Source organism: Haemaphysalis longicornis, unplaced genomic scaffold (genome assembly GCF_048455015.1).
Source record: "Haemaphysalis longicornis isolate Haplotype H1 unplaced genomic scaffold, Haemaphysalis longicornis Haplotype H1 scaffold_7, whole genome shotgun sequence".
Lineage (NCBI taxonomy): Eukaryota > Metazoa > Arthropoda > Arachnida > Ixodida > Ixodidae > Haemaphysalis > Haemaphysalis longicornis.
The window spans coordinates 106,158,252-106,179,476 of NW_027526422.1; the positions used below are offsets into that span (position 1 = coordinate 106,158,252).

At 48.4% G+C, this 21,225-nt stretch overlaps 1 protein-coding gene across 1 annotated transcript in view; it reads left to right on the forward strand.

The window, feature by feature from the left end:
* Positions 1 to 849: 849 nt before the first annotated feature.
* Positions 850 to 21,225, forward strand: part of LOC144144769 (Na(+)/dicarboxylate cotransporter 3-like) — a 41,525-nt gene continuing 21,149 nt past the window's right edge. Inside the window, exons 1-5 of the mRNA XM_077676277.1 lie at positions 850 to 973; positions 2,680 to 2,734; positions 5,984 to 6,115; positions 12,884 to 13,000; positions 17,502 to 17,588. Coding sequence (XP_077532403.1) covers positions 853 to 973; positions 2,680 to 2,734; positions 5,984 to 6,115; positions 12,884 to 13,000; positions 17,502 to 17,588 — 512 coding nt within the window. The 5' untranslated portion in view covers positions 850 to 852. The remainder of the gene's footprint in view (positions 974 to 2,679; positions 2,735 to 5,983; positions 6,116 to 12,883; positions 13,001 to 17,501; positions 17,589 to 21,225) is intronic.

Genomic DNA, 21,225 nt, shown 5'->3' on the forward strand with positions numbered 1-21,225 from the left:
TATTTTCCTACTGGCGTACCAGTCAGCGAAGCGTCGCATGTGCAGCGCTTGTGTGAAGCGACCTTGACTTGGAGCTAGATACAGTGTACAAACAAACCAAGTAAAGAAAGGCACATTCTTCCATTCACAAACGTGTCCTGGCTTCGTTTCAACTAAGCGAACGAATTGCGACCAAGCAATTTTTTTTAACCTCCTTGATTGCGGCGACCCGCCGGCGGCCGGCGGACGAAACGCTGGGGCGACTGGCTCTGTCGGCCGGGGAGCCGTGCAGTAGCGCAGCCGTGGCGCAGCCAATTGCCAGCTCATCCCCTCCTGACGTCACACGAAAACGCCACAGAAAATGGGCGAGCGTAAAGAGAGGAGGACAGCGTTTTCGAATTAGTTTTTCTACTAAATAAAATCGCGTAAACGCGCCTAGAGTGGTCGAAACATGGCCTGGGGACTCCGGACTACAATTTGCGCTAGTAATCCCGCAATGTTTACATATCACTTCAGTGTCCCTTTAAGAAAGGAGTGAGACAGGATGGTGAAGACGCGATGAGTGGTGGCAGTGAGCGGATAACACGGCTACAGCCCATCACGACGAATCACTGCTCTGCACTTCCGAAACCTTTTAGATTGAGTGGAACGCGCGCGACTTTGCAGAGCGGTGATATATGAAATCATACATGCTCGATTTGGGCCGAACGCGCTCCGTGATGTTTAGTGCAATATTTTAAAGATTTGTTAGCTGTCCCTTGCTTTCGTCACAGCATGCGCTGACAGGGCGCACACTGTGCTCTCTTTCTTTTTACCCCGCGGGATTCACCCTCGGACCACTCGCTGTGCCGGTGCAGGATCGTGCTCGCCCTGATGATGGTCAGCATGTTCCTGTCACTGTGGATTCCCAACACAGCGTCGGCCTCCATCATGGGCCCTATCGCGATGGCCATCGCCGACCAGATGCAGAAGACAGGCGGGAAGTACGAAAGAGGTAAACTCTTTGCAGGTGGATTTAAACCCCGGATCAAGAGGCGCTTGCGTTGCAGGGGATAACGACGCACGGCATGGCTCGAACAGATGTCGGGGCTGTATGGGTGATCAACAATACGGAATTCCCGCGAAGCAGTTACGTTCCGTGTGCGCTACCGCATGGCGAATACAAAGAAGGAAACAACCCTTTTTTGGCAATAACATGCCGCAGTGGCTCAGTGGCTAAGGCGTTGTGCTGCTGAGACAGAGAACGCGGGTTCGATTGCCGCCGCGGCGGCCGCTTTTCTGATAGGGGCGAAAAGCGAAAACGCCCGTGTGTTCGACGTTTCGGCGCATGCTAGAGATCCACAGGTGGGCAAAATAATTCGCAGCGCTTCACTACGGCTCGCCTCGTCCCCTGTGTAGTGTCGGCACATCAATACCTCTTAATCAGTCAATAAAAGTAGTTTTGGGAGCAGAGACAGGGGCTGATTAGTGCCTCACGAAAGTTTACGTCAATGGGAACCCGCCTCGTCTCTAGGGTGCATTTTCTTACTGCGCGGCTTGTTGTACATTTCCGTATTTTTCGCCCGTTTTTGGATGTGCATTATCGTATCGTAATAATCTTCGGCGGGCCTCACCGTCACTTTAGATAGGCGGATTCGACTATTCTCAGCCCACGTTTACAGCAGCTAGATACACAGGTTCGGAATTCCGCATGTGTCACGCCCGTAGCACCGCGCGCCCGTTCTTTGTGCAGGTGACAGCAGAATGACCAATTTGGAGAAGTAAAGTGGACGCGCGTGAAAAAAATTCTAGGAAGCTTGCATTCATCTGCAAGACTTGAATGGCGAAGCCATTGTGAGTGCGCATTGCGGGACACATAGTTAAGTTACAATATCACTGTTTATTTGCATAGTTGCGGTGCTAGTAATGGTCGTCATATGCATGGAAGACGTTTTCGTCTTCGTCTCGCGGGGTGTTGGATGCAAAATCATCCCCAGCATTGTAGACATCCACCAGCTCAGCTGGCAAAGCTTTCAATACGTCGCGCCAGGCTTTAACCATAGCGAAGCTGCAGGATTTATTTGTACGTGCGCACTGAAGGACACATCAACACGCATTTGTACAATTTTGGAATTGTTTAGTTATATGTTCCGTCGTTGCTTTGTACTGAGCTAGTAGTAGACATCGGCATATGCATCGATATCGTCGTGTTCCTCATGTCAAGCTGAGCACGAGGTCGTGGGTTCGATTCCCGGCCGCGGCGGCCGCTTTTCTGATGGAGGCGAAAAGCAAAAACGCCCGTGTGTTCGAGATTTCGGCGCTCGTTGAAGATCCCCAGGTGGTCAAAATTAATCCGGAGCCCTCCACTACGGCGAGCCTCATCGCCTGCGTTGCGTCGGCGCGTTAAACCCTGCAATCAATCAATCGATCAATTTCGATCGCATACAATGAACACATTGTTCCACCAGTGGCCCGTCCGAATTTAGGATTAGGCGTCGTCCAGAAGGAGGTCACGAAGAATGGAAATGCCAATATAGGGCAAGTTTGCTACCCCGCAGTTGCTACAGAATAAACTGCGCCAGTCGTCTCAAGTGTTTGAGATGTCATATTTAGCGAATTAAAATACTGAGGCAAGAGAACGCATTTATTTCGTCATTAACCGGAAGCCTAAACAGTGCTGCTGCTTTTGCTGACAGAACACCTACGTTTTCTTCGCCACAGGTGTCAGGAAGCGGGCTTACGCTGGGGCCCAACCTGAGGAGAAGGGCCAAATGATGTAAGTCGGTGCTGCTGTTAAGTCAGTATTCAATTTTTGATTTCTTTTACTTTCCCCTTTTATCTATGAGCGAATACAGTCGTGTAGTTCCTTTAAATGATTATCTTGGAACCATAGGTTTAGTTTATACGCAACCGGTGAAACCAGCTTTTACTGACCATTGTGAATGCCAAAGCTTTCACGCTTTAACACTATCTGTAGGAACGTTTACTGCAGAAACCTGAATGCATAACCCATTGTAAGTGTTCTCTCGTGAAACCACGTAACCCAACACGTTTGTTGCTATACACTACTGCATGAAACATCTTTCTGCAAGGCAGGGTTCAGAGTCTACGGGAGCCAAAATACATCAACGTGCTTACCCTGACTCATTTTCGCCCTCTTTTGCAACGGTAGGGGTCCACATACGTCCGCAATAGTGCGATAAGCCATTCAATAGCAGCGAGCTGTACCATGTCGTTCCTGAGGGAATAAAAACATAAGACATATGAGGCTTTTTCATAGAAGAAACCAGATTTTCATGGAGCGCACCTTTCCTGTATCCGGCCGGCATTGTTTAACCAATTGTAAGCTTTTTACCTCAACGTTCATTTATTCTCGGTGTAACTATTCCTCTTGCTTTTTACCCACCTAAATACAGCACGAATTTGGACGTTATTCACCGTGATAGCCGCACCGATGACGTAATTATAGGCGCTGTTGCATACGTTTATCGACGAGCTTAACATAACCATGACATGGTTATGTTAAGCTCGGCGATGTTACGATATACATTCCAAGGCCTAAAATGGAACCTGGCGCCCAGTGAAGGTGGATGCGAGAGGAAGCACTCGAGCGGGATAAGCACCGCTTGGTTTTGAGAAAAAAAAAGCGATGAAACGATGCTCCCCGGGTTGAAACCGGAACCACGACCTCCGGAACACCGCGGCCCGATGGCAACTATGCTGCGGGAGAAGCTGCGCTCCCACGACCTTACTTGCGTGTTCATGTGAATGGCAATTGTAACCTACTCCTAGGGGTTGTAGCTAGCGCCGCTCCGGCATCTCGATGTGAAGGAGGAGAAAACGTTTATTGCTCCCATTGAACGGAAAGAAAGGAACGACGCCTTTGCATTCCCACACCATGTGGTACAGTGTTCGGCGTCCCAGAGCAGAAGTTGCAGTCGTAGCTGCGCTGCTGAGCACAAGGTCGCGGGTTCGTTTCCCGGCCGCGCCGGCCGCTTTTCTGATGGAGGCGAAAAGCAAAAACGCCCGTGTGTACGAGATTTCGGCACACGTTAAAGATCCCCAGGTGGTCAAAATTAATCCGGAGCCCTCTACTATGGCGTGCTTCATCGCCTGCGTTGCGTCGGCGTGTTAAACCCTACTACAATACAGTCGTAGCAGAAGAGCGTGGGGTGTATTTTGGACAGCTGTGTGGCGTGCGCAAATGAATTTGTCTGCAGTGTCCGGAATGAAGAAAACCTTTTAAGTACAGAACAGTTAGGAGCTCACCTTGTCGTCGCACCTTGCTCGCTGGAACCAAGTAGAGCCCACGGCGTAACGTCGTAACGGAGTCCCATCGCACGGCATCCCACAGAGGCTTCGAAAACCAAGCGGTTTATATAGTCATAACCATTCGAAACTAGGGAACAGCTGGCGCTTGTCATTCATCTCCCCCTTGTTTAGCGCAAAGAAAACTGCAGAAAACTGCAGGAAAATATACGTATTTAACAGGCAGCGCCCGCATTCATTTACTAAGGAAAGGTCATCCGGTTGGCTTTTACGATAGTAAGGGAAAAAAAGTGGCAGTGGATCACCGCCACGTGTGGCAGGAAAAGCAAATAAAAAGAAGTCCCGCTGGCGCAATTTTAGGCAGGGTGCGCACGATCGCTGTGAAGGCGGGAAATTTCAGTTGCATTGGCGGTTCAATTTATTAAGAAAGGAGTGGGACAGGGTGGTGAAGACGCGATAAGTGGTGGCAGTGGGCTGATAACGGCGATACAGCCCATTACGCGGCGAATAACTGCTCGGCACTTCCGACAGCTTTCACATTGAGTGGAACAGCTTTGATATTTTCTTCAACGCCCGGGCCTTAACTCAAGCATCTACGGCATGTCGGGACCGGCCAACTAGACAGTGGCCCTGCTATGGTGCCTTTGGCCCAAAGACTGCCAGAACCGGGGTTCGCGCTATGGGCTTGGCGAATCATAATAGGAAATAAGGGGCTCGTTGAAAAAAGAGAGAACGGAAAACCAGCTGTGATGAGCGCCGCTCAGGGCATGCGTTTGGTCGTTGTAATTAGTTTGTGTCGATGCTTCCGCGTGCCTCACGGTAAGTTAGAACACACTTCTTTGCTGGAAATCATCAATAATAGCTTTTCCCTGGTATAGTGCATCCTACACGCTTTTCCTTCAGGCTTTGGCGTTCTAGAGTATAATGCAACAAGTTACGTTCAAAGAAATTAGTTCCTCAACGTCAGCCTTTAAAGAATCTGACGAATAACCTTTCGAAGTGGCTTCATGATACGTTTGGACGATACGATGAGAAACCTGCAATGGGGGTAAACGATTACTGTCTCTGTAGCTTTTAGGGGTCTCAATAATTCATCCGTGGTAATATAAGGTGTCTCGACGAAACAGAGCCATGGTCCATGGAACTATACGCATGATCTCGACATGTCTTCAACTGAGATATTCTTGTTTAGAGTGGCCATGCAGAGTAAGTATAGGTTTGGTTCACCAAAAAGACTGCTTCGTGGCGATAACAATGAAGCAATTTCATCGCGAGTGTGGATACTAAGTGAAACAGATGAAGAAGTGGTGACTAACTAGCCACATTTCCTGCAGCGTCTGTGTGAAGTCACATGATATTGTTTGCGCGAGTGGTGGCTGCCGACATGTAGCAGCTACCTTCAAGAAAGGCGACCAGAGTATTGTAGTAGCTCCTCTTGTTCCGAGTCACGGGAATGCTAGCGTGCAGTAACACACTTTTTTTCTTGATCTTTTTTTCATCTCTTGCGCCACTGCTGATGACGTGTAGCGCACAAGTTTAATGTTTTTCAGCAATAATTGAATTTTTTCAGTAAATATGTCTTTTGTGGTTGGAATAGGGTTGCGGAAGTTAACAAAGTCGGGTCCTTTCAAAGTAAACACAGTTTTATTCTGTCGTCGAGGGCCCTTTCAAGGAATGGGACTTTCGACACAGGTCTACTGTTTGCAACCGAAATTCACTGCCCCAGGTAGCCCTGTCCTTTCTTTTCGCCATGCAGGAAGACGAACGAGTTGGCCATGTACGTGCGCAAGATGATGCTACTGTCCGTGACGTACGCATGCAACATAGGCGGCACCGGATCCCTCATCGGCACAGCACCCAACCAGATTATGAAGCGCGTCTTCGATAAGTGAGAGCGATTACCTCATTTACTGTAGAGGGAAGCGAGCGGAATCCCATGATGGGGAGTACGCGGTTGTTCCGCGATTCCTCAGCCGTACATTATCCTATGCTCTTTGTCAAGCAATCAAGCACAGTGTCCAAGGAGCCAACGCCCAAGTATGAAGAGGGTTTTGAGAACTATGGCTCATACTTCCACAATATTCTCTTAGTTCTGCTCGCTGTCATAAATTCAAAACTTCAAATTCAATGCAAAAGTTTCGAGGATGGTAGGTTAGTGTTGCAAGCGTATGCCTCAGAACTTTCCACAACACAGTAAGATTGAAGGCGAGAGTAGGTTACCACGCTCCAAGCGGGGTCCAGTACCCGAGGATAACGGAAGATGGCACGAGCTTAAGCCTTAATTGTACTATACTAAATAAAAGGCGATAGGGTGCGGGAAATCGTCATTTATGCTGATCATCTCGACACCACGGCATAAGGGTTAAACGGGTAACGAGGCCGCCGTTGCCACAGCTTGATGACTTCCTATCTCGGCCCCCTTGTACTAATACCAGGTATTGGACGTGGCGACCGCAATCTTCGGCGAATATTTAAGCATATTAGGAGTCAATCGAAGAACTTACCTAACGCGTGACAATATAATTACTAATGAAGAGGAGTAACACCTCATGAGACTACAGACGGACACACTGCGCACAGTGGCTACACTACACTGGTGGTACACCACGCTACATTCCCCTTTCTTGCCCGCACTGCCGGGAGAGTGCGAAGGTTTACCACATGGTATGGGCATGCCAGTACGCACTAAGTATACGCCGAATCGCACCCTGCGCCGCGAAGACCCTGCCTGACAGCGATGGCTGCTAGACAGAGCCACAGCGGCGTTCGAGGCCAGTGGAATCCTGGTATATAGAATATTCACCTTCATCTTGTGGAACACCGCGAAAAGACGGGGACACACAGAAAGTTGTGAACCGGGGAAGCGGTGACTTTCAACTTAATTTAGAGGGACCCTGCAACACTTTTTTCCACTTTTCTTGAAATCTTAAATGCTTGCAGAACGTAGTCCCTCAACACACCCAGTACTTAGATTATGGGGTGGCAAAGTACCGCAGCCAAAAATAACTGCTCCATGCCCATCAGGTAACTTGTAAACTCGCTCAAAGGATTTTAGTATCTTTCCCGGTCTTGACGTTCTTCGACGGCTCGGATTACATCACTAAGGCTATGTAGCAGCTGTTGACCCGTTTTTCTTCAGTTACAGCAACGTCTGGTTTTCGTTAGGAACTTAAAAATACCCACAAAAACAAATCAGAAATGGAAGGCATATCTGGCGCGACGAGCAAATCACGCAGTGGCGCTCCGTGCTGCCGATAACTATAGCTTTTGCAGTGGGTCCAGACGCGAAGGAAGGAGCCTAAGCGCTTATCGAAAGTGTTGGAGGGTCATTTTAATGGAACGACGTCTAGCTACATATACATACACATAATCTTTCTCGCCCACAGCACGTGCCAATATCAGCCAATGACATACAAACATTACCGAACACTCCACAGTTCACATCACATTCTTCTTGCCACTGGAACAACGTGTCGCAACGACTGTTCCAAAAACGCATTCTTTCTCATGAAAGATCACTGATGATTCACTAATGCAATCTATCCCACATTTTATGATATGAAACGACCCCAAGAACTCTCTAGTAAGCCTGTCTTTGTGCCTGTAGAAGCTCTCAGTCTCGCGAAATAATAAAAAACAGCTGTGCTCACACATGGAACAACACTCGGCCAGGCATGCGTATTCGTCTTTTTTTAACGTGTTACGATGCTCCATTAGTCGAGTGTTTACCACAGCGCCCCGTCTGACCAACATACGCTTTTCCGCAATATAATTGAATCTTGTACACAGCACCCACACTGCTGGGTACGAAGGGTGATACATAATTTTACTTTACACCCTCCGTTCCTTTTTCCTGGATCATCTTCTGAACGTTGCTGGACTGCCCGACAGACGCTGTTGAGTTTACAAGTGCAGAAAACACCACGTTCACACCGAACCGAGCTGCTACCTTTTTGAGCCCGTGCGTCATCGTGTGTACATAGGGGAATACAGCAAATGTTTTGCTCCTTTCCCTCGGGGATCCAACTGCAACAGAACCTACCGGCTTTTTTCGCAGCCTGACCAGCTCTTCTGCGGTCATCCTCAGTGTGCTATCGTGAAACGCCGCCTCTTTTAGCCTAGACCTGACCATGGAAAGTCTCACACACTGAATCAGAACAAGAACGTTTCAAGGATGCCCGTAAGCAGTCCAAGACTATATCATTCTTTGTCAGTTTGGAGTGCCCTGAATAGTAATTCAAAAGTGTTTTTTTTTTACCTTGACTTATACAGGTAAACATTCGACTAATGGAGCCCCGTAGCACGCTTAAAAAGGGAAATACGCATGTCAGGCCGAGCATTGTTGCACGTGTGAGCATGGCTGTTACCCATTATTTCGCGGAGCTGATATCTTGTTTAGGCACAAAGAAAGGCCTACTAGAGAGTTACAATCCTTCCATGACAGAAAATAAGGGAGCGATTGAATTAGTGAATCATCAGTTGTCTTACATAAGAAAGAATACATGTTTTTGCAACAGTCGTTGCGATACATGTTTTTGGAACAGTCGTTGCGATAACTTGTTCCAGTGGCATACAGGGTGTGATCTCAACTGTGGAGTGTTTCGGAAATGTATATGTATGCCATTGGCTGATATTGGTACGAGGTGTGGGCGGGGGAGATTGCGTGTATGTATATGTAGTTAGACGCCCTTCCATTAAAATGAGTTGAAAGTCAGTGCTCGTACTGTTCACTTCTTTCTGTGTGTCCCCGTCTTTTCGCGCTGTTCCCAAAGATGCAAGGGCACCAACTAGCCCAACTCCCCATCTTGATATCCACCGTCTCTCCTCTGTTTTTTTCTTTTAAATAAAAACATTTCCAATCAATTGGATAGGCCACTGGTCATAATAAGGCAGTAGGTGCGTGAAAGTGAGCCCCCTCCACCCCCCTCCTCAGCTGCCTTCGAAATGACCAGTTCACCACCACATGCAGCCTTGTTGCAGATTGCAAAGGAGCGCGCCATGTAAAAATAGAACCGACAGCTGTCGGAAACGCGCAATTTAGTGCGGATCTATTGTTACTGATTGGATAAACGCGGATGTTGTTATAGATTTATTGTAGCGGACATATAAGCTACAAATTGCTGGAGGCAGTTGTCGTCGCAGCACGTTTCGGCCGGGTTTTGTCGAGCCCAGTTCCTCCTATCGAACGCTGCACAAACGAGGGAACCGTTTTGAAAGCTCGGGGGCTAAGTAAGTGCGACAATTATGAAGATAGGTTACTGACTTCTTCTTCCGCAGAAATTAACTGTGGTGTGGTTGGAAATACTGGCAGTAGAAAACGAGTTAGAGCTGGCCTTAACGTCCATGCGCGCGCTCATGGAAGCCTATGGGTATTTGAAATAGTGAAGTTAGTATGGCTTAACTCTGAAGTCCATAGTAAAGTATTGCTCGAAGTTTTATGGAAAAAGGTAGTGCTATAGCCTCGCCCTGGAACAAATGCGGCAACATAAGAAATGTCACGCTGGCCTTAAAGGAGCCATAAAGACAAAACACAAGTCTGTGTTATTTCAAAGATTTTGTGTTTTATAATACTCCCAGCGCTTTTCAGAATGCAAACGACACTTTATTCACTGAGAAATTATTTATTGGAAATTAAAATTTTGATTTTCGGGCTAAATCGTGCCTTTTCGTGGTCTACACTGACATCACAGACCCTTGTTTACCGTTAGTGAACCTAGACAGCGCCACCGCACCACGGCAAGCCGCTTTCTGCCTTTGGTTTGTTTGTGAACGTATTTGTATCTGGCTTGTTTTGTTCATGGATACAATTGTTCCGGGAAACATGGTGCTCGCTCGACAAATACGGTCACGTAAGACATCGTCGCTTGCGTCAATCGGCCAGTGTCGTCTGAAACAACCCCAAAGCCCCGCAGTCCTGTGCAGCTAAACCAAGCATAGTGCGCGCAGTACCAACAGCAGCATACGCATCGGTACTTCTACGTTTACGTGTGCTTTCGTAGCTTCCACTGTTTGTCCCACCATTCCAAGGACTTTCAAAGGAATGTGTCCTAAATGTAAGCGCAAATAGCTCATTCGGCAAGCTTATAAGTACTGCCGAATTTGCGTTTGCTTTTGCCGCCCTCCGCCAATCGCAGAGCTGTCTGGTATGACATCCTATGTTCCGTTGCCACAAATGAGCTAGTGGGTGTCGCATGGCCATTCCTTTTTTTCCTAATTATGTAGCTTATCTGAGCGAAGTTCACGTTAAAAGTGGTGTCAGTATGATTCTAACGAGGCAATCTTTTGAATGAACCAAACTTCTGTTGTCTCTTCATGGCTCCTTTAAAATCCAGTCTGACACCCTCGCCGCAACTGCTTGTGCATGGAAGCAGGGGCAGGGCATGGTCAAGTTTCCCATTGTCATAAACTGTGAGAATAAAAAAAACGGGATCTCCTCACTTCGTTGCAAATGTCGTTGAAAGGCGATAGTCATCGGCCGCCCCTACAGCATAGATGCTTCTCTTCCTTTTCCCACTCACCCTTCACGCTATTTTCCTCCCGTCTCGCTACTCCTACGGTAAACGCGGATGAGGGTTAGTCAACTCAATTCAATTTTACAGTGTTCCACTGCTCGTGCACCATTTTATCGGACCTTTCGTTATGGTTGGGGGTCTTGGAATGCCGCCACAACGCTTAGAGGCGCTTGCGTGCGCTTGTAATGCGTAGCATTCCGTGGCGATACCCCAGTCCCTTACACCCCCAACCAAGTCTGTGTAACGCATTAAAAAAAAAGTGCAGATGTTGCGGAAGTAACTCCTCTGATTTTTTTACTGGTGTAAATTGAGTTCATTGGTCTGACAATTTTGAGAAACCCAAAGGAAAAAAAAGAAAAATACTTATTTTAGGAAAATTATTTGACAAATAAAAATTTTAACCTTATACGTGACGCAAAAACCGAAGAATAAACAAAACAACTCCGAAAAACAACGCCTAAAATACGCATAAAAACTAGCGCAAATGAGATGCCAAAAGTTTAACGGCCGCCATTCACGCGAAAATGCATATTCGGCAGAAGTACCACCATTAATCATTATAATTGCGTGAGGGGAGATAATTGGTCGGACAGAATTTTCAAAAGCCAGGAATTAACAAAAATAAAAAAATCTCTCTAGAAACGATCGGACAAAATAAAAAATATGTATCTTATACGTATCCCCCCAAAACCGAAGAATAAATGAAAACATTCCGCAAATAGAAGGTTCATAATATGAATAAAAATAGGGAAAATAAGCGAATGATGTAACGGCCAGCTGTTTCCACAAAAATGCGGATTTGGTGGAAGTAGCACCTGTAATAGCCTAAATGGAGATAATTGTTCGACCACAATTTGAAAAAAAATACTTAAAAAAGCTCGTATTAAAAACTTGCTATTGTAGCCTAACTAGTCCAACAAGCATGACGGATGTCGTAGGATATGTAATCTGTTCTGTAAAGCTCCTGAAAATTTTTATGCCGTGTTGTGTTTAGTATCTTGCAATTTTATGAGGTCAAAGACGGATAGGTGTTCCCTGCCCAGCTACACCGGGGTCTTCAACATCTGTGAGCAGGTGGGAATCTGAAGTTGGAGATCGGCTGTGTGTCAGTTGTGCAACGTCCCAATGGTGTCTCTTGTAAAAACACTGCACTAAATTGAAATTACCGAAAACGAAGAACGGCGGAACACAAGATGAAGTCTTCTGCAGAAAGATGTTCCCCGTGTGACAGTGAGCCAGAGAGTGGGGAAGACGAGCGCACACGGCCAGCTGTGAGTGACACCGCGCAAAAAAAGGTGACGATAACAGCTATCAAGAACTTAACGCATATAGGGTTTGCGTGGTGGTTTTGAATGTTTCTGTTTCTATGGTGATGTTTCCAATAGGTTCCGATAGGGTCAGAAAATACAGGCCAGTTGATAGTTGCGCTTTCGTAAATCTGCATCTTGTGTTTCGCCATCCTTCGTCTTCGTTAAGTTCAATTTAGCGCAGTGTTTTTACAAGAAATAATGAACCAACTAGCCCAGAAGTAAGCGCTCATTGTCCCAATGGTGGTTTTGCTACGTGCAGTTTGTTGTCTCTCTTTAGTTCCACTGTCGTAATTTTGGTGATTTCCAAAACGTCGTCCGAAAAGGAATAGCACAAGACGGAGATAAAGCACACATGGCGTACTCCTACCTCCTGCGTACTTCTGCTCGTTTCCTACCAGTTCTCAAATTATGAATGTGCACTAACTCGCCTCAGCTGGCCGACTGTAACCTCTCGCATAACCCCTCACGTATTCCTCGAAACGGTTTAAGGACAGATTTAGTTTTCATCCTCGAAAGATATCATCATCACCTTTTGCTTCTTCTTTATTTTTACATTTACTTTCGTCGTCATCATCATCGTTATCATCGTCATCATCATCGCAACAACCATCACCAGCCCTTCTAACTGCAATGCAGGACGAAGGCTCCTCCCATTGACGTGCAACGGCTCCTGTCTTGCGCAGCCTGAGCCAAGTTCATTCATTGAACTGACTTTTCTTAATCCATCCCCGTATCGATTTAACGGTCTTCCCCTATTTCTAGTCTCGTCTTTGGTTATCCGCTGTGTTACCTTCAGAAAAGAGTGGTTTCTCACTTTGCCATCCTGACGTGTAGCCGCTTCCCGCTGTCGCGCGAGCTGACGTACACCAAATGGATGGTGGTCAACGTGCCGGCCATGCTCGTGCTGGTGCTCGTGTCGTACGGGTACGTCCAGTGGAACATCGAGCGCAAGTGAGTGGCTGCTGTCCCTGCTGCAACTGTTTTTTATCTCCTACAATTTAAGGTAACAGTTCGAGCGAAAAATTTGCGGGGTGTAACACTCACTTGAAATCATAGTTGACACACGCGACAAGTTATGAACGCCGTGTTTAATAAAATTTTGGCTTTATTCGAAATGTGATTGTGGGTCGCCCTGTGGTTCCTAAAGGTTGCCCAGGACGGTCTTCTGGTTCATGTGGTGCCTTTGATAGTGACGTTGAAGCAATATCTACTGGGTGAATGGGTTCAGCCTGTCGCTTGCCCTTATGCGAATACACAGATCAGCCGGTGCGCCGTCTATGGTGAGATCGAGCGAACAAGAGCTGGCAGGGCAGCCACTAAACCCTTGCTCTTGCTTAATCACGTGGTACCTAACCGATGAGGCTCCGTGAAAATGCAGCTGCGAAGCTTCTCCGCAGCGTGCGCCTATGACACCACCGAGAAACATGAGTGAGGCATTGTAGTAGGGCCTCTAGTTTCGTTTTATAATATCGCTTGAACGCGCGTGGCCGTTATGGTACTCATAAAACGTTTCTGCGCGTGCCCGTACTATGACACTCGTACTCAAATTTCATCTCTAGAGCGCGAAATTTGAGAGCGCTTTATATTCCATGCGTTTTCTTGGTTAACGAAACGTCTTTTGTGCTGGAATGAACCTAAGGGAGTTACCATAGGCTAGTTATTTTGAATTAAAAAAAAAACGTTGCAGTATGTGTTCATAGCCCCTTTAAGAAAGGGAAGTATTTTCAGAAAGTCGAAATTCTAACATCCCCGCGAAAACAATAAAAAGATTATGCTTTACAACAAAGTAGATCCTTCCTTCTTCATGGGGAGCGTTGTAACGTCTTTCTGCGGAGAAAGGAAAGCACAATTTTTAGTGCGCTCGGAAGTGTTTTTTTGTCTTCGGAAAGGTTACAGGTGTGGCAGAAAGAACCTCAGTCGCCTCAGTGCAGAACACCCGGTATGCCTACGATAACAACTCTATGAAATTAACGACAAACTACAAAGCACAATATTTCAAGAGAACCCGGGTGTAATTCCCGTCCGCGGCGGCCACTTTTCTGAGGGGGGGGGGGGGGGGGCGAAAAGCAAGAACGCCCATGTGTACAAGATTTCGGGGCACGTTAAAGATCGCCAGGTGGTGAACATTAATCCGGAGCCCTCCACTACGGTGCGCCTCATCGACTGCGTTGCGTCGGCACGTTAAAGCATAAACCAATCATCCCAGCACAATATTTACGCGGCGTGTTTAGATTCTGTTGATTTGTGATGGGAACGGTAGAAAATTACTTCGGAGCCGTTCAGCATGTAACAGAATACTCCATTACACCTTATCATCACACACTGCCGCTTTTCCTGTCGTGGCGGCGTTCACGTGACTAGTCGGTTCGGTTGCTTTCTCTCTGTCTACAGCATAGAATTTCTTACAATATACACTAGAAAGGAATCCGGTGCTAGTGTCTATGTGGCTCACATCAAGGCCGTCTGTGTCGTCGTGGACCGCCATTATATCATGCGCTTGCCTTAGTTTCATCATTGGCTTGGATTGAAACGTTTTAGTGACCGCAAATTTAAACAAAGTGCCACAAAACGTGAAGAATAGTGTGCGATAAATGTAAGTGGAAAATAATAACAGGATGTTTTAAAGCTAAGGAAAAAGGAAGTAAAGGGTATTTTTGCTGGAACTGTTGTGCCTGCCATTCTGCAAGCCAAGGTTGTAGTTACTAACAACGTTAATATTTAGGGAAAACTGATTAGGGGCCCTGATTTTATTAATTTTACCATTATTTCAAAGGATAGGTTAGAAAAGTTTGGAAAGCTTTTTTACCGTGCCTATGAAAACGTTGCCTTTGTGGTGAACCAGTGCACCGACCGCCAGCTAGTTTAACAAGATAAAAGAAAACTTGGAGTAAAACAGTCGTGCACGATGACAAGATATGACGCATACAAGCGCCCGTATGTGTCGTATCTTGTCTTTGTCGAAGTTAGTTTAGTTTCTTCTTTTCGCCGGATACAAATTTCGCGGTGGCATATTACCCGCTCAGTCGTACGTCCTTCGACTGCGGCATGAGAAACGTCAGGTGTGATCAGGCACTGCCTGCTGTTTCACCGAACACGGCTGCCGCATAGCAGGGAGGATTTCGGCTTCCTTGTAGCTCATGAACGTGTTAATGCATACTGAAGAAAGCAAATGCCCAAAAACGCTTAAGAATCTAATTTTCATGCCAAGCCCAAGCCAACAAAGGGGGTCTTCCCATGAACGCCCACGACGACATAGCTTAAAACAGGCGCAGTGTTTTCTCTAGTATACTATGACAGCTGCATCTTACCGGTACCGGAAGTGTATGACCGGAAGTGTATGACCGGAAGTGTATGACAGCTGCATCTTACCGGTACTCACCTATGGGGCAGAAACTTGGAGGCTCACTAAGAGGGTTCAACTTAAATTGAGAACGACTCAGCGGGCAATGGAGCGGGAAATGATAGGTGTAACATTAAGGGACAAGAAGAGAGCGGAGTGGGTCAGGGAGCAAACTGGTGTTAAAGACATATTACTAGAAATTAAGAAGAAGAAATGGACGTGGGCAGGGCATGTAATGCGAAGGCAAGATAACCGCTGGTCATTAAGGGTAACAGAGTGGATCCCTAGAGAAGGCAAGCGCTGCAGGGGGCTGCAGAAAGTTAGATGGGAAGATGAGATCAAGAAGTTTGCGGGGATAAATTGGGCACAGTTGGCACAGGACCGAGATAATTGGAGAATAATGGGAGAGGCCTTTGCCCTGCAGTGGGCGTAGATAGGCTGGTGATGATGATGATGATGATGACTTACTAAGAAACGCCATGGTCGACAGAATTCAGATCTGCTGCTGCTTTACTGCAGTAACGCCGCGGGTGGTGTCATCACCGCAGCAGAACGTCGATTTTCCTTATGTTGCTTGCTTAGCGACGCCACCTCCATCAAAAACTTTATCCCAGCCAATAGCCTCACGACTGCCCTTTCACCCGTTTTTCTGATTGAGGCGAAAAGCAAAAACGCCCGTGTGTACGAGATTTCGGCGCACGATGAAGATCCCCAGGTGGTCAAAATTAATCCGGAGCCCTCCACTACGGCGCGCCTCATCGCCTGCGTTGCGTCGGCGCGTTAAACCCCACAATCAATCAAATCACGACTGCCCTTTCTGTCGCGTACTCTTTGCACCTTACGTCATGTGCACTGAGAATGCAAGGCGAACAAGCCACCCCCCCCCCCCCTCTTCCTACCAGCTCCAGAGCAGTGGCAAAGCCTGCTTACCAGTCCGAAGACTAGAAGAGACTGGTCACCAGGCCACGGCTGGCAGCTAGAGCACAAGGATACCTGGATTACGGTGTCTTCCCACCGGCGAGCGGGCATAACACCTTCTCCTTTGGACAAAAGTTTTCATCATCAACCTGTTGTGTTTTGGGCCTGCCGTTAACTATTTTCACTATCTCTCCCAAACACAAACGGAAACATTTGGGCTCCTGTGGGCTGGTTAGTGTACGTTTTTAGCATACACCAACCAGCACACTTTGATTCCCGCTTTAAGATCTGTATCCCGTGACCTTCCGGCATCACTGCTTTAGCGTTCATATGAACTTTCATAGCGTTCATATGACCTTTCGTGATGGACACCTTCATGTCCTTTCTTACACACGTACAGGAAATTGTGAGCTACGTCATAATTTGAACGCGGGAGTATTACAGGATTATTTTTTAAGTTAAAGCACGAGGCGAGGGAGAAGATTCCGCTCCTGAAGGTGGTGCTGCGTCATTCCGCTCGGCTTCCGCAAACTCGCTGCCGTATGTAGTGTGGAGAGAGATGGCTGATCGCTGCGAATTACTAGAGGCCGAATAGCGATCGCACACATCAGTCTATGCGTCGAATGTAGGTGAGCCTGGATCAATGTGGCGTCGTTTCATGGCGTACCTGCGGGCATTCTTCTTAAGTTGAAGCGAGGCAGGCAAAATGAGGAGGGATTTTAGATCTCGAGGGAGAAAAGAGAACACCAGACGAAAACAATTCGGCCTGCCAACAAGTAACTAGGCCGATGAATTGTTTTCTTGTTTGTAGGTTTATTAGGTATCAATTTTATGTTCTGGCTTAATATTTTTGTTCTTTTATTTTTGTCCTAATTTCCCTTTTGTGGGGAGGGTGCTAGGAACCGGCTTTCCCTTCTCTTGATATGGTATCCTGGATATGCCCTGGAGGCACACATGACGAAATATAGCATGACACCACGGGCCTCCTTACGTGCTGGTATAAACAAGGTTATGAGGGCCTAACCACAAGCCTCCTCTCCACTTTCTGTCCTTTGTCACTTTGTGCATAAAGGCATCGAAAGGATAACCTCTTAAAAATCTTTTCTAAAGCTCTGGTTTGCCGCGACGCGAGTGTATAACACTCGATGCCCTCCGGAATCTGCGTTGCCTAATATCCTTTCATTTAACTGACAGGGGAGGCGCGGTGCTTCTGGACAGCACGGCGGAAACCAGAGTGACGGCTGAGGTGACCCGCAAGTACAACGAACTCGGGAAGCTGACGTAAGTTTCTACTTGCATGTTCACGTACAGAATACATGCTCCGCCCGCTTCAGTGGTGGTGACACACACACACACACACACACACACACACACACACACACACACACACACACACACACACACCACACACAAACGCACGCACCCACGCACACGCACACGCACACGCACACACGCACGCACACACACGCACACACACACACACGCGCGCGCACAGACGCACGCATGCACGCACACACGCACGCACCCACGCGCGCACGCAGGCACGCACACACACACAAAACAAAACAAAAGATGATTGGATCATGCTGACTGGCTTGGGATGCTGGTAGAGGCTCAATTGCTTTGAGACAGTCCAGTTATGAAAGCAACCAGAATATTTTGTAGGCACGCATAAACAGCGCCTCGTGCGGGGGTTCATAAATTATGATTTATTCTATAATCTTATTGCTCACATATACTCAAAAATTACAGAAAACAAGGCATCATGAAGAGGGTAATAACGGCCCGCAAAAATATAGACGATTTTGTTTGCCCTCTCCCTGCATCAGGGATGCAGCCAATATGCCGCTATCGAACCCTTGGCGTTGGCCCAAATAACACCCCCCCCCTCTCCCCCACTGGGCACCTTGAGTAATCTTGGTGACGATAAGTGGCAACAGCGCTTACCCCGAGCTCCCTTACTTAAGCTGTTGCCTACCCTGGTGAGAAGTTTAAAGGTTGAGGGCTAGAAGCCGAGATTGGTGGCCGTCGGAGTCTTGGCCAAGCTCCGGCGGACAGGCACCTTGTCTGGTTGTCAGGCAGGGGGCTCCGGGACCTTGCTGAGCATGAGGGTAATCTCAGGGGACCTCGTTCATACCCTCATTTATTGATTGATTGTAGGGTTTAACGCACCGACGCACCGCAGGCGATGAGGCAAGCCGCAGTAGATTGATGGATGGAGGCAATTTTATTGGTAGCCTGCAGATCGACGCCCTAGCGCGCCGCGACGCGGGCCTCTACGTCATCCTGGTGGGGTCCTCTACTCGGCGTCGGCTTGTGCTACTCCCGCAGTTCGTCGCCCGTGAAGGCGCCTTCCCGTCGTTTTCGCTCGGCTCCTGCCTTTCGAGAGCCTCCAGGACCTGCTGGACGGCCCATGATTGTTCTTCTTGGTCGTAGCTCGCCATCGCTGCTTCTAGCCTCGACGGCAGCCTTCCTCTTCTTGTTGACGCTCGCTGTGGAAACTTGACGCAGTCCCACAACACGTGCATGAAGTCCGCCCTCCCCCGTTGGCATACCTGGCACCTGTCGGTCGGGTAGGCTTCTGGATATACGTGCTTCATCGGGACCGGGGTGGGTAGCGACCCTGTCTGCAGCTGTCGTAACAACACTGCCTCTGCACGGCTCAGACCCGGGTGAGGGGGCGGGAGAGACCTTCGATCCATGCGGTGGAACTTGGTGACCTCGTTATAGCCCGTCATGCGGTTATTGACTCCACACCACTCCGGACGGTCGGTTGCGGCGGCGCGGTTAGTTAGCGCTCGCGCCGTCGCAGTGGACCGTCTCAAGTGGTTTCCGGCGCACGCGGGCGAAGACGCGTCGGCAACGAACGCCGCAGTAGCGGGCTTCGGATTAGTCTTGACTAGAGTTACTGGATATATGAATGAATGAATGACATTTATTAAGATGGGGGAGGCCACATGGCCGTAGTTGGGGAAGGGGAAGAAGGGAGGAGGGGGAGGTGATCACTTAATCGTTAGAGATGACTTGTTGGAGATCGATGATCAGTGATTTCTTTGTGAGGGGGATTGTAGACCCCATCTCACACTACCCTTGCCAGGCCACTCTTAATAGAAAACACACCTAGAGAATGCAGAAAATTGGGGTCTTCGTACGGGGGATCATCAGGGGACGAGTTGGGGGGCAGAGCACTGAGCAAAGAATCGCGAGAAGATGCGAACGCTGCACAGTGCCAAGTGAGGTGCTTGAGGTCTGAAAAAACATTCTGCTGGCAATGAGGACAGTACGGAGAGCCTGAGGAGTCCAAATGGAACCATTTCCGAAGTGTGGAGGGTGTGAGGGCCGCATTAGCGATTGTCTTATTAACAAAGATTTCTGCGGAACGGGGTAGGGTGGGGACACCATGCAGGTAGCCCTGCGGAGTCTTCTCAGCGAGCCGCTTTCGGCGAGAATATTTAGCATGATCCAGTTGGGGGCGCGGATGTAGACCTGGATCTGGTGCAAGATCGGGAGCAATCAAGGGAGGTGTTGACTGAAGGCTCTCCCGCGCTGCATTATGAGCAGCGTGATTGCCGACCCCCTGGGTCACATGCCCCGGAATCCAGGCTACGCGGACTTGCGTTCCGTTTCGGGCCAGTAGGTTAACCATGGCCTGGATGTGATGAACGGTAGGGTGATCAGAGTAAGCCCTATTGAATTCTCTGATGGCGGCGTGGGAATCAGTGAGGAGACGAACCCTGGGTGGTGGTGGTGCACGAGCCATGTAGGTCATGTGATCCAGGGCTCCTAGGAGACCATGGAGCTCGGCTTGAAGAGGTGACGGGGCGATGGCAGCCATAGTAGTGGCGCCGCTAAGATCAGGGCGTTCTTCGCAGTGCCAAGCCAAACCGATAGAGTTGTCTTGTAGGCTGGCGTCTGTAAATATGTCCACCTCGTTTGGTAGCCTCTGTGCCATGCATCGGCGGAGGGCGCGCAGACGCGGAACGACGCTAGCTCGAGGGATAGCCGACCGTTGCGAAGAAACCACGGTATTTCGAGCCCAAGGGGGTGGGGGAGGAGATGGCATGGGTCCGATTGGGTGCGTTTGAGAGTCCCATGCAGTAATAGCAGCACCCTGGATAGTGAGCGTGCGCCGGAGTTGATGGTGTTTCCGGGTCTCTTCAAGAATTTCTGGCAGGGGAGGCAGAGGAGCAGCTTTCTCTAAGGCGCAGACCCTAGTGTGCCGTGGGGGGCCTGTGATCGTCCGCAGGGACGCACGATGAAGAATTTGTAGTTGCTTCATGTGAGCTGGACGGAGGTCATATGCAGGGGCGCCGTACAGAATTCGACCAAGGGCAACTGCTCGAATGAGCGCGAGGCAAGCAGCCTGACTAGCTCCACCATACTTATTAGACATCCTGGAAATCAAATGCAGCATTGGTTTCCAGTTGCGTCTAAGTTGAGTGATCCAACGACTGGCACTGTTGTGGCTGCCCAATGGGATTCCCAAGATGCGAACCTGGTCGCACTTGGTTTGGATTGGCGTTCCGGCCAGATAAATAACATGATGGAAGTGAGATGGTGGGCTATGTAGCCCATGAACGAGTAGAAACTCTGTCTTATCAGGAGCCAACTCTAACCCAAGTGAAGGGAGGCTGTGGGCTAGACTAGAAGCCGCTGCTTGTAGTTCAACAATCATACTTTCGACGTCCGGATAGTCAGCTGCCTCAGTCCACACCGTGAGGTCATCAGCGTAGATTGCAAAACGTGATTTGGTATCGGTCTCTAGCTGACGAGCGATTCGCGTCATTGCCAAATTAAAAAGCACGGGCCAGAGGATGGAACCCTGGGGTACCCCCCTAGCCAAGAAATAGGTTCTGGGGCGCCATCCCGGGTGCGTGCCACTAAGCTGAATAGGCCGATTTTCCAGAAAGGATTTTAT